The sequence below is a fragment of the Chrysochloris asiatica genome, unplaced genomic scaffold (genome assembly GCF_000296735.1).
Source record: "Chrysochloris asiatica unplaced genomic scaffold, ChrAsi1.0 scaffold00011, whole genome shotgun sequence".
Classification (NCBI taxonomy): domain Eukaryota; kingdom Metazoa; phylum Chordata; class Mammalia; order Afrosoricida; family Chrysochloridae; genus Chrysochloris; species Chrysochloris asiatica.
In genome coordinates this window covers 25,216,166-25,229,648 of record NW_006408529.1, presented here as the reverse complement: position 1 = coordinate 25,229,648, position 13,483 = coordinate 25,216,166, and the positions used below count along the sequence as shown (strand labels likewise).

At 41.0% G+C, this 13,483-nt stretch overlaps 1 protein-coding gene across 1 annotated transcript in view; it reads right to left on the bottom strand.

The window, feature by feature from the left end:
• The window catches only part of MTMR7 (myotubularin related protein 7), a 123,293-nt gene that overhangs the window by 17,371 nt on the left and 92,439 nt on the right, over window positions 1-13,483 (bottom strand). Inside the window, exons 7-8 of the mRNA XM_006834467.1 lie at window positions 5,867-5,976; window positions 1,527-1,652 (exon numbers count right to left, since the gene is read on the bottom strand). Of these exons, the coding sequence (XP_006834530.1) occupies window positions 1,527-1,652; window positions 5,867-5,976 (236 nt within the window). The remainder of the gene's footprint in view (window positions 1-1,526; window positions 1,653-5,866; window positions 5,977-13,483) is intronic.

Here is a 13,483-nt window from a genome sequence, read left to right as displayed (position 1 = left end):
CAGCAGGGAAGACACCCCACGAAGACTCCTCTGTCACCATCTACAGTGGATTCAGGGCCTACTGCAGCTCCTACCAAGTCGTGGTTAAAGAGGCAACGGGTGATCCTCAGTCACTAGGGAGTCACTGTAGTCACTTTAAGACACTAGGACCAGCTTAGCCACAGTCTGTGTTGTGTCTTAAATGTCTAAATGGAAGCAACACGTTACACAGTTTGATGCATACCTAAAATGAGCAGCATCTGGAAGATGAGGTACTCATGGATCATTTCAGCCAAGAACAAAAAGCCATTGTAAAATTTTTAGTATTCTCACCCCCCAGTTGTGAAATACTTCTTAAAAGAAATAAAGACTAGAAATGTTGCTCCATGCAAAGACTTTGTTATGGATTGAATTGTTATCCCCCAAAGACATGTGTTAGAATTCTTAAAGTACTCGACTGGTAACCAAAAGGTCAGCAGTTCAAACCATCTAGGGGCTCTGTAGGATAAAGATGTGGCAATCACTTCCTAGAGACTTTTGCCATGGAAATCCTATGGGGCAATTCCACTCTGTCCTACATGGTCATTATATGGAATTGACTTAATGGCAACAGGTTTTGGGTTTTTTGTTTTTTTGGTTTTTGGGGTTTTTTGGTATACCTATGGATGCAGTCCTGTTTGGGAATACAGTTTTCTTTGCTATATTAATTAATTAGACCATACTCAACTAGTAATTGTTAAGCGCCATCGAGCCAGATTCAACTAATAACAGCCCTGTATAGGGTTTCTGTAAATCTTTGCATGAGCTGAAAGCCTCATCTTTCTCCTGTAGAGAAGTTGCTGGACTAGAATCACAGACTTTGTGGTTCACAGTTCAGTGCTTATCTTATAGAGCCACTGTGCTTTCAAGTAGGGTGGGTACTAAATCTGATCACTTCTGAGTTATAAAAAGAGCAAATCAGACCCAGAGATATGCAGGTGTGGGGAAACAGACAGCATGTGAGAACTGACAAGGAACTAAGGAAAACCTGAGGCTACAGAGAAGGAAGACATAGACAAGGCAAAGACCATGAAGTGGACTTTTAGTCTCCAGCACTAAGAGGAAACAAGTTTCTGTTCTTTAAATCCCCCTGCTGTTGGTATTTGCGTTATTGCAATACTAGCGAACTTAATAGAATTTTTGTACACATAGTATTTTTTCTCCAACTATATTTTCTGAAAATTGTTTTGCTATACATACACATTTATCTAATTTGAGACTTGAAATACTTAAGTGCAAATAAAACTTATTATCTTACAAACTACTCAATATATTTTATATTTGCCCCCAAATTCACATTTAATAGTGTGCATCTGAATTCATTTCAATACCCTAGAAGTTCACATCTTTATCCCAAGGTTATTTCACCTTACCCCTGCTCCTATTAAGAGAAGAATAACACTGGTTAGAAAAAGAGGAAAAGAAAGTTGCCAGTACTACACAAAGAGAGGCCCATGACTGCTGAAGGCACAGCCCCCAAGAGCAGGGAGCCTGCGCAGCACACTCACCATGAAGCCCTTAAGAGTCCGGTAGTGTGGATCCAGCAGAAGGCTGGCCACCGAGCACACCTGCGCCGTCCTATCCCAGCCATCGGAACAGTGAACAAGTACACTTGCTCCTTCCTCAGAAATAGCCTAAAAACATAGGATGGACAACATCACAAAGGATGGAGTGAACAGGCAAAGATTTCTCATCAAAACTAGGTTTGCTTTTTATATTTTCACCAAAAAAAGACCCCCAAAATAAAAGCTATCTGTTTATTCATTTGTAGGGTTTACTGCCCACCTAGTTGGGGCAAAGCCAAGGAGTGGCTTGGTAAGGTGGCCAAAGCTTTACCTGCCCTTCCTTCTTGTTCTATCCAGATACCACCACCCAAGACACTCCAAGTAAATAGATTAGAGGAAAGTGCAAACACAGCCTCAGGACATATCTCTGGCCCACCCTCAACTCTTCCTCCCTTCCAGTCAATACTGAAATTCTGATCTTGCCATCAGTCCATTCATTGTTATTGGTGTTGTTCAGTGCCATCGAGTTGGTTCCAATCCATAGCGACCCTGTATAGGATTTCCGAGGAGCAGCTGGTGAGCTGGAACCGCCGACCTTGCAGTTCAAATGGCTTTGCAGTCTGGCGCATTAACCTACAGCACCACACCAGGACTCCTAGTCCATCCATTACCAACATGGTAAAGACACAAAAACTATAAACTATAAAACCTTGAAGTTAGAAATAAAATGATAAGTGGTGGTGGTGGTTATGTGCCATGGAGCTGGTTCCAACTCACAGCAACCTGTAAATCTTTACGGGAGCAGAAAGCCTCATATTTCTTCTGTAGAATCATTGGTAGTTTTGAGCTGCCAACCTTGAGATTAGCAGTCTGACTTGTACTACCAGAGCTTTTTAAATGGATTAAGAATCAAGTGTGGTGCTGTGGGTTAGTGAACTAGACTGCAAAGCCATTTGAACTACAAGGTTGGTGGTTCAAGTTTACCAGCTGCTCCTTGGAAACCCCATACAGGGTTGCTATGGGTCAGACCTGACTCAATGGCACTTAACAACAATATATTTTAGGTGGAGGAGGAAGGAGAAAACAAAAGAAAAAATTATAAAAGAAAATATCTGCTTAAGAAAGGAATTTCTGTTTCTAATGCAAATGAATGTGCCATTTTATCATCTTGAGTATCTTTACTTGTTGTTACTGTTGTTATGTGTTCTGACTTATACAGACGCTGTGCACACCAAAATGAAACACTGCCTGGTCCTATGCCATCTCACAATTGTTGTCATGAGTCTCTTGGCAGGAAATAAAAAATGGGTAAACATAATGGAGATTTCATCATAGTACCTATGATTATCTTTAGTTCTATATCCATTTATGGATAATTTTTTTTGGTCTCCCACAACAGAATATAAGCTTTGGAGGGTAGAAACTTGATGTCATTTAGTCAGCATGGTATCCTTACATCTAAAATTGTGCTGCTTTTGTTAGGTACTGTTGCATCGACTCCAACTCATAGTGACCCCATGCAAAACAGAATGAAACACTGCCTGGTCCTGTAAAATCCTCACAAATGTTATTATATTTGGGCCACTCTGTCAATCCATCTCACTGGGGGGTCTTCCTCTTTTTTAGTAGCATAGTAGTTACGAATCGGGCTGTGAACCACAAGGTCAGCAATTCGAAATTACCAGCTGCTCCAAGGAAGAAAGACAAGGCTTTCTGTTCCTGTAAAGATTGACAACCTCGGAAACCCTGTACAGGGTCGCTATGGGTTGGAACCGACTCAACGGCACTTAACAACAACAACAACAACTTTACTAAGCATGATGTCCTTCTCCAGCAATAGGTCCTTCCTGACAACATGTCCAAAGTATGTGAAAAAAAGTCTTCTATCATCACTTCTAAAGGAACTCTGGTAGCATAGTGGTTACGAATCGGGCTGCAAACCGCCAAGGTCATAAGTTCAAAACTATCAGCTGTTCCGCGGGAGAAAGATGAGGCTTTCTGCTCCCGTAAAGATTTACAGCATTGGAAACCCTGTACAGGGTTGCTATAAGTCGGAACCAACTCCACGGCACATAACAACAACAACATCCTTACTTCTAAGTACATTCTGGTTGTACTTTTTCTGACACCTGACTTAGATTTGTTTGTTCTTCTGGCAGTACATGGAACTTTCAGTATTTTTAGCAAACACCATCATTCAAATGCATCAATTCTCTGGTCTTCGTTATTCATTATCCAACTATCACATGCATATGTGGCAAATGAAAATCCCATGGCTTGGGCCAGGCACACTGTAGTCCTCAAAGTGATACCCTTGCTCTTTAACATTTTAAAGAGATCTTTAGCAGATTTGCCCAATGCAAAATGTCATTTGATTTTTTGATTGCTGCTACCATGAACACTGATTGTGGCTCCAAGTAATGAAATCCTACCTGCCACTAAATAAACATGTTCAATAAATGAATTATCTAATAAAAGGAAGTATACAATGTCATAAAAAAAGTCACAGTTTTCTTTAAATCTAAATCAGAGGGATTTATAAAAGCACACTGAATAACCAGATGGCCAATTCATTCAACAACAACTTATGTGAAATCTGCAGCAACATTTGTCCTATGGTAGAAAGGAATCCACCTACTAGCTATAAGAATATAACTTTTGGTTATGATATGATTAAAATGAAGGAGCTCTAGTAGCATAGTGGTTATGAATTGGGCTGCTAATCTCAGGGTCAGCAGTTCAAAATTACCAGCAGTTCTGCGGGAGAAAGATGAGGCTTTCTGCTCCCGTAAAGATTTACAGCCTTAGAAATCCTACGCAGGGTGGCTATGAGTCTGAAGCGACTCCACGGCACAACACCACCGCCACCACCACCATGATTAAAATGGATTCCTGTTGTGGCACTGCGGGTTAATGGACTGAACTGCAAAGTCATTTGAACGGCAAGGTTGGTGGTTCAAGCTCATCAGCCAATCCTTGGAAACCCTATAAAGGGTCGCTATGGGTCGGAACAAACTCGAAGGCACTTAACAACAACAACATGATTAAAATATATGTATATCAATTTACTAATATCAAGGGAATAGGCAAGGAGTACAGAGTTAAGTTCTCAGCTGCTAACTGAAAGGTCTTCAGTTTGAACCCACCAACCACTCCAAGGGAGACACTGTTCCCATAAAGGTTTATATCCTTTGCATTTCAATTGCCAGTAATTATCTTTGATGAATATCAAACACCATAGCTTTCAGTATGGATTGCATCTCAATGTAAAGAAAACAAAAATCCTCACCACTGGACTACTAAACAATATCCATTATCAATGGAGAAAAGACTGAAGTTATTAAAGATTTCATTTTGCTTGGATCAACCATCAATACTCATGGAAGCAGCAGTCCAGAAATCAAACAAAATACTGCATTAAGCAAACCTGCTGCATATGACCTCTTAAGAGTGTTCAAGAGCATAGATGTCACTTTGAGAACTACGGTATGTCTGATCCAAGCCATGGTATTTTCAATGGCCTCATATGCAAGTGAAAGTGGGACAGTGAATAAGGAAGATCATAGAAGAATTGATGCATGTGAGTTATGGTGTTGGAGAAGAATGTTAAAAGTACCATGGACTGCCAGAAGATAACCAAATCTGAGTTGGAAGAAGTACAACTAGAATGCTCCTTTGAAGCCATGATGGTGAAACTTTGTCTTTTGTACTTTGGACATGTTTCGGGAGGGACCAGTTCCTAGAGAAAGACATAATGCTTGGTAAAGTGGAGGGTCAGTGGAAAAGAAGGAGACCCCCAATGAGATGAACTGGCACAGTGGCAGCAGCAATGGCCTCAAGCACAGCAGTGATTGTGAGGTTGGCACCATACCGGGTAGAGTTTTGCTCTGTTGTGCACAAAGCTGCCATGAGTGGGAACTGACTCAATAACTAACAACAACAACAAATGTTTAGAGCCTTGGAAACCCTACGGAGCAGTTCGACTCAGTCCATAGTGTTGCTATGAGTCAGAATCGACTTCAACAATACAAAATATACAAGGAAAGACAACAGGCACCTATTACTGAGATACTCGAATCTGGTTGTTCCGTGAGAGGAGAAAAGTCCTTCTTCCTCCTAGGACAAAGCCTAATTGAAGAAAGATTATTCTGCATGTATTTTCCCATGACAGTTGCACTGACATGCTAGTAGTTAAACCCCTTACTCTCAAAAAATCACATCTTCTCAGGGCAAACTAGATGGAGGCTGTTGAGCCTGCCACCCTCTCCCACAAACAGGGCCTCCTTCCTGATGTCAGTGCACTTGTAGCACTGCCCTTGAGTTTATTTTCTGTCATCTCATACCTTTGCAATGAAGAGTCCTGCATCCATGATGGCCTTAATGTGTCTTAACCAGCCAGAGTTCTCCAGTCCCCACAGGAAATCACTCATCGAGGGCGATTTAAGTTCACACACTGCAAAATAAATCATGCTATAAAAACAAAGGACATCTCATTTTACATGGGATGGATCAATTTTTGCAGGTAATTGCTGCTTAATGTTTTCTTTCTTGTAATAGACATTTTCTAGATGAAAGACTTCAGTCAAGATAAATGCCAAAACTTAACCAAAATTGCTTCTATTGAACCATTTCAAGCAACTCTTTTCTACTTTCTTTGGTCACCGGGTGCTACATCTGTTTAGAAGTATTATGTTTATAAAGTTTTAATTCTCAAAATTAATGAAAATCGTTGAATGCTATCATCATAAAGGCTTAGAGGATAACATCTATTTTTTCTTCCAGTTAAATTTATTTAAAATGGGTCTTTTGTTGTTGTTGTTAGGTGTCATAGAGTTGGTTCTGACTCATAGCAACCCTATGGCACAACAGAATTTAACACTGCCTGGTCATGTGGCATGCTCATGAGTGTTGTTACGCTTGAGCCCACGGCTGCTGCTACTGTGTCAATCCATTCCACAAGTGGTGGAATGGGTCTGTTAGGAGCAACTGAATCAAAGAAGCGATGGAAAGGAAAAAAAAAAAATCATATAAGTAACTTGGTAATCCAGCACTTTTCAAATTAAAACTCTTCATCACCCAACGACTTCAGATTACAACTACTGTAAAAATACAACTATCCTACAAATCTTAAATGTGACTGATGGAACCCTCCTTGGTTGCCAACAACCAACACTTACGGAAGTAAAGCACGTGAGCTTAAAGCTGTTATTCTATACATCTGAACCTCTGCAAGAGCATCAAGTTAGGTGCTTTGTCTTTAATTGAAAATGAAGAAAACCTAGGATCCTAATAATAGGAATACTTACACAATTAAGGCAAGTGTGTAATACTACTATAATATTATCATAAACAACTTTCATCTGGAGAGCTCATCATTCATTATTATGGATTAAATTGAGTCCCAACCAAATATGTTGGAAATCTTGACCCTGTGCGTGGTGCTGTGGGTTAATGCACTGGACTGAAAAGTCATTTGAACTGTAAGGTTGGTGGTTCAAGTTCACCAGCCACTCCTTGGAAATCCTCAAAATGACAGGGTTGCCATGGGTCAGAACTGACTCAACAGCACTTAACAACAACAACAACGTACCTGTGGATGTAATCCTATCTGGGGATAGGGTTTTCTAGGTTATGTTCGTGAATCCATATCAGTGTAGGATGTGTATTGAAACCAACCATTTCTGAGATATAAAATAAGTAGATCAAGCACAGAAAGATGCAGAGATAGAGGAATAGCAATGTCAGTCCAATCTACAGTATATAGATCACCAAGGAAGCAAACAGAAGCTAAAGAGAGACAGGGAACTTCCTTTATGGCCAACAGAGAGCAAGCCTCCCCCTGCAGCTGGTGCTTGGAATTAAGGGATAAAATAAAATGTTCTTCATTAAAGCCACCCATTGTGGTATTTCTGTTATAGCTTCTGTTTGAAGACAAGTATGAAGAGCATAAGAGCTAGTGTTCTGACCAAATCTTATCAGAAATATTATATTCTAAACTTCATGGATTTTTATACAACCCTTTTGAAGAGTCTTGTAAAGCAATCAATGAAAATGAAATAATATTAAGTAGATTTTTTGTTAGTTTTCGAGTATTTGATTGTACTCTGTGATACGGTGACACACGCACCTCTTAAAATTGTTGGAGGCTTCAGATCCAGGGTGGAAGATTCACATCCAGGGCGTGATCTTCCAAACGCCTAAGTGAGTTCATAAGATTGGAAACCAGCATCCTCGAGTTGGGGAGGGCAACCTTGGGTGTGGTTTTCACTTAATCCCTCTGTTTTCTGTTTGTTGTTATTGTTGTCAGGTGCCATCGAGTTGGTACCGACTCAGAGTGACTTTATGCACAGCAGAATGAAACACTGCCCGATTCTGGGCCAACCTCAGTATTGTTGCCACGTTTGAGCCCACTGATGCTGTCACCTTGCCAATCCAGCTCACTGGGGTACTACCTCCCTAAACCTATGCCTGGGTCCCTTAGTTCAATCTTTCCAGAAAGCCAGTCACCATCTTCTACCATGGGGTGTGGGAAGAGCCTTCTTCACCAGACATGACAGGTGAGGGAGGAGGCTGGAGCCTAACGAACAGCTTCTTATATCTTCAATCAACCTCTTGCTTTCAGAGGTACCTGTATTCCTCCAATTCTGGAGCCATTCTGAGTTTCTACAATTTTAGCTTTTGGGAATCTCCTACTCAACCATAAATCTGTACTTTTTTCTAGTCTGCTGAGTTAGTTATCACTCATCTATTTTCCAGCTTTTAAAAATTTGTGTAGTCTTCCACTATATTATCCTATTATATTCTGACCTTTTCTAAACATTTCATTCTTATTTCAGGAGAAAATATGTAAAGGACTCAGTATACAGTGTTTAGTTAGAACAGAGAGATGACATCAAACTTTGGGACTGTGCAAAGCAGAAGTGGGAATTGAAATAAAGTGTAAAGAGCAAAGGTGTCAGTCTGAGGACTGAGGTGCACCTGACCCAAGCCAGGGTATTTTCAGCAGCCTCTTATGCATGCAAAAGTTGGACAACAGATAAGGAAGACCATAGAAGAATTGATGCTTTTGAGTTATGGTGTTGGAGAGGGTACCATGTACTGCCATAAGAACAAACAAATCAGAAGAAATGCAATCCAAATGTTCCTTAGAAGTCACGATGGCCAGACTTCATCTCTCATATTTCAGACTTTTCACCAGAAGGGACCAGTCCCTGGAGAAGGACATCATGCTTGGTAAAGTGGAAGGTCAGCGAAAAAGGAGATCCCCAATGAGATGGATTGGCACAGCGGCAGCGGTAATGGACTCAATTATAACAATTGGGAAGTTGGCATAAGACTGGGTAGTGTTTTGTTTTTGCTGTGTTTAAGGCTTCCATGAGTCGGAACTGACTAGACAGCACCTAACAACATAACAACAAGGCCATTAAAAAACAAAAAACAAAAAAAAACCACTCAAGGACTCAGGATGGTGACCAGGAAGCCCATCTGGGTCTGGAACCTGCATAAGGAAAATAAAGTTATACTGAAGTTTTATACTGAGAAGCTGAGACCCTCATTCTGACTTCAGACATGTCTGGAATGTACACTTTTATTTTCCTTATGAGCAAGCACTCTCAACCTGGAAAATTATCATATTTAAGGTTGGCAATCTCCCAGACATCTGACAGAAGCAAACGGAAAACTGCTGAGGAACAACACTTGGATAATTCAGCCTGTACAGGAATCTCACAAAGACAGCTTCACTAAAGATACTGTTGTTAAATACCATCAAGTCAGTTTTGGCTCACAGTGACCCTGCACAGGGTTTCCACAAAGTGGCTGGTGGATTTGAACTGCCAACCTTTTGGTTAGCAGTCCAGTGCTGGTAAAATTTACAACCCACCAGCGATTAGTGTTCATAAGTAAGCACAAGCAAACAGGAAAAGGTGGGGAGGAAGACACAGGAATAGTATCCTAAGCATGTGACATAATAGAACAATACTTTGGAAGAGGCTTTAACAATATTTGAATTGGAACAGGTGAATGGAGGGTGTCACAAAACAGATCAATTTCTTGACATGTTTGAAGCCTTGAGAGGAGATTCACACTTCTAATGGTATGAGGATATGTCTGTGTTGTCCACTTTGGTGGCCGGACACACAGCCTATGTTAGCTACACTGCAGCCAGACTTCCCAGAACTGCCCTTGCTGTATGGTGCCAAGATAGGGTTTGTCATGGATTGTTGCAATGCTATATGGAAGGCAGAAGTGATGAAGTAGCATTTACTCTTTCATATCGGGCATCAAGCATCAATGTAGGCTGTCTTCGCACCTTCCAAACAGTCTTTATCCCTCTCTGTTCTGTCTCTGGCTTTTTGCTCCTACTGTCAGCCCACTGAGCCACAGCAACTTCAGGCCTTCACTTACACAGGAGCAACAGCCCCCCATAGATTTCTTCACTGGTTTCCCTCTACTCTCCTTCATTAGATTTCCCTCTGGTCCTCAACCATCCCCCTTTACACCTTTATTTCCCTTTATTCTCCATAAAACAAAGCCTATTTTCCAAACCACTCATAGTGCTTTTGATCACACCCCAATACTGCCAAAACAAAAACCCAAAACAGTTGCCATCAAATTGATTCCAGTTCATGGTGACCCCATGTGTGTCAGAGTAGCACTATGCTCTGTAGGATTTTAATTGCTATGACCCTATAGGAAGAGTCCTGGTGTGGCACTGTGGGATAATGTGCTAGACCGCAAGGTAGGTTTGAACCGCATGGCCACTGGCTCAAACTTACCAGCTGCTCCTTGGAAATCCTATACAGGGTCGCTATGCATCAGAACTGACTCGGCGGCACTTAACAACAACAGCAACAACATGACCTATTGGAAGGTTTTTCTTCTGAGTCACCTCCAGGAAGATTCAAGCCACCAACCTTCTGGTTAGTAGCTCAGCGCTTACCCTTTTGTGCCACACAGAGAACTAAAATTATGAGACAACTACTAAGTTCAGTGAAAGAAAGTTGTACTAGAAAGGAAATAGAATCACAGAATACAACAAACCTCACTTGTGCATAATATTTACATCATTCTGCACATAGTGAATGGGGACTTCATCAAAACTGTTCTTCAACTCTCTGGGGAAGATGGGGGCGGTGGAAGCATGTAGAACGGAGGTACAAAACAGCCCATTGTTCTCACTGTAGGAAGTCAACAGACCCTACTTAAAATGGAACAGCTGTGAGTCAGGTGATGCTAGCACTATTGAGCCACAGCTGAAAATGATAGCCAGCCATCGTCCTGGGAATTAGCAATGAAGATGGGCATGAATGGGCCAGAGCATTGTGCTTTTGTTACTGTTCTTAATAGATTGTCTTATTTGATGCAAGGAGCTATATGATTATGTAAAGCTTTTGGCCACCATAATGTTGATTGAAAATAAAAACTAAATTAAAGCGACAAAATCTAAGCTCATAGCTTTCACTGGGGCCTTTCCTCCAGGCTCCTCCCTGTTCAAGCTCTACACTCTTCATTCTGCCACCTGCAGATTTCCTCTTCTTTTCTTTAATAGCTTTATTGAGCTATAATTCATACAGCAGAAGATTCACCAATTTAGAATTTACAGAGTTGTGTATTCATTACCATCATCACTTTTTAAACATTTCTTCACCCCATAGGAAATCTCACTCCTCTTGACTATCACCCCTAAACTCTCTACCTACCCAGTCCTAAGCAACCACTAACCTACTTTGTCTCTCAGATTTGCTTTTTCTGCAATTCTGTATAAATTAATGAATTTCATATATGATTGGCTTCTTTCATTTAGGATAATATTTTCAAGCTCATCATCTGCCAGTATTTAATTTCTTTTATTGTTTTTGTTGCTGTTAAGTGCCTGTCAAAGTTGGTTCTGACTCATAATGACATTATGGGTTCTGAGAAGCAGTGGGTGAGTTTTGAACCACCAACCTTGTGGCTCAAACCAATCTTACAATCTAGGATTTATCCAACAGTGCCACACCAAGACACCTAAACTGCTGTTGTTAAGTGCCCTTGAGTTGGTTCTAATGCAGAGCGACTCCATATAGGATTTCCAAGGAGCAGCTGGTAAGTTGGAACCACAGATCTTGATTGGCACAGTGGCAGCGGTAATGGACTCAATCATAACAATTAATTGGGAGGTTGGCACAGGACTGGGTAGTGTGGCCCTTGTGGCCCAGTGCTTATCCTTCAGTGCCACACCAGGTCTCCTTTGTATGACTGATTAATATTCCATCTTCATTAAAACTGAGCAAGTCCTGTTCCCCTGCCACAGCCAAGCAGAAATCTGTCCTCTAATGACACTGCCCAGCAATACCAACCAGGCCCTCCAAGTGGCAGGCTCTCTCCAGCCTGTGCACAGAGAACAGCAACCAAGCAGCAGTGTGTAAAATTCCAACACCCTCTGTGAGCTCTTACCACTCCCTGGACGCCTGCTGTCTGGTCTTTCTGGCCAACCTCAGGCCATGACCCAAAATGTTCAACTTAATCCTAAAATATACACATTCCACTGTGTGGAGACTCAGGACTCAAAATGATTCCTTTAATCTTCCACAGAAAGCATTCTCCTGGCAGTTTTTTGTTTTGTTTTGCTTTTCTCTGAGCTGGTCACATTTTCAGGTTATTATTATAGGGCTTAGACCTTGTTAGTATTCACATCTATTTAAAATAAGTCCAGGGAGCTTGAGGACTATCTTGGCATACAAATTCTGAAGCTCAGCCCCAAAACAAATGATCCGTTTCACCTTCTATTCCCAACAGGCATGGAAATGACAGCAAGTTTAAAAATAAAGACACTGGGCTTTCCAGCTAACCTGTAGTGGGCCTGTGCCCAAAGCCAGAGGGGAATGGACAGATCTGAGAACAAGGCCCTAAACTGTCCTGCCACAGAGAACGTTCCAGCTCTTCCTTTTCCATTTTAGCTTACACAGCAGGGGACAAGCTCCTGAATCTCCTGCTTTGTCAACTCATTTTCCCCTGCCCTAAGAATGGCTTCTTGTTTAACATTTCTGTTTTCAGAAGCATTAAAAGTTGTGTATGCTAACTAAAAGTAATCTCACCAGGCTTTCAAGCAAGGTAAGAACAGAGAGGGCATTTTCTCCCTAATGCTGAGTGGCTGTGTTAAAAGCAAACAGATTTTCAGATGATTAATACGCATGGACAGGTAAGAGTACACTTGAGACTGCAACAATTAAATGACTCAATTTTAAAATATAAAACCATTGGGTTTATTTGGATAAACTAAGGATAAGACTGATTTGTTCACTTCAGTTGCCAAACCCAAACTAATATTTGCAAACCATTTGGCTGAGCAAAGTTCATTTCAGCTGACATCAGTGGCATATGCCACAGATTACAAAGAAATGTACTTACTAGCCAGGAGTTTAATGTCCAGATCTAGTGATATTTGTTTTATATCAGAGTATCCCATAACACATAAAAAAAGACACTTAAAAAAAAAAAAAAGATATATAATTTTGGAGTCAGAGGAAACATGGAGTTTACCTAGAAAACTACAAGCCTCAGATGTTCTTCCTTAGACGCTTCTCACATTCATCTGTTTCTTCTTACCCAGTCACTGACAAGGAGTCAATGAGGTTACAAAGAACATTTGCATTTGAACCCGGTGGGACTGGTGTTTCTTGGACATGAAGAGCTAGAGCTATAATCTATATGTTTCTGCCTTTAATGACTAGCCTGGCACATACTTGAACTTCACTTATGTTTGATTTGTCTCTTTACTGTTTTGGAGTCATGAAGACAAGGTCAATGAGATGGTCTTCAAAGAACTGGCAAAATGGCAATCTCCCCTCATTGAATATCCTAGCAAGGGAAACCACTCAAAAGAGGTTTAATTATGGCCTGTAAATTTTTTTCTCTCTGTTTTACTTAGAGTCAACCATGGTGGCACAGAATAAACTCCCGAGCTCAGCGGTGAATTA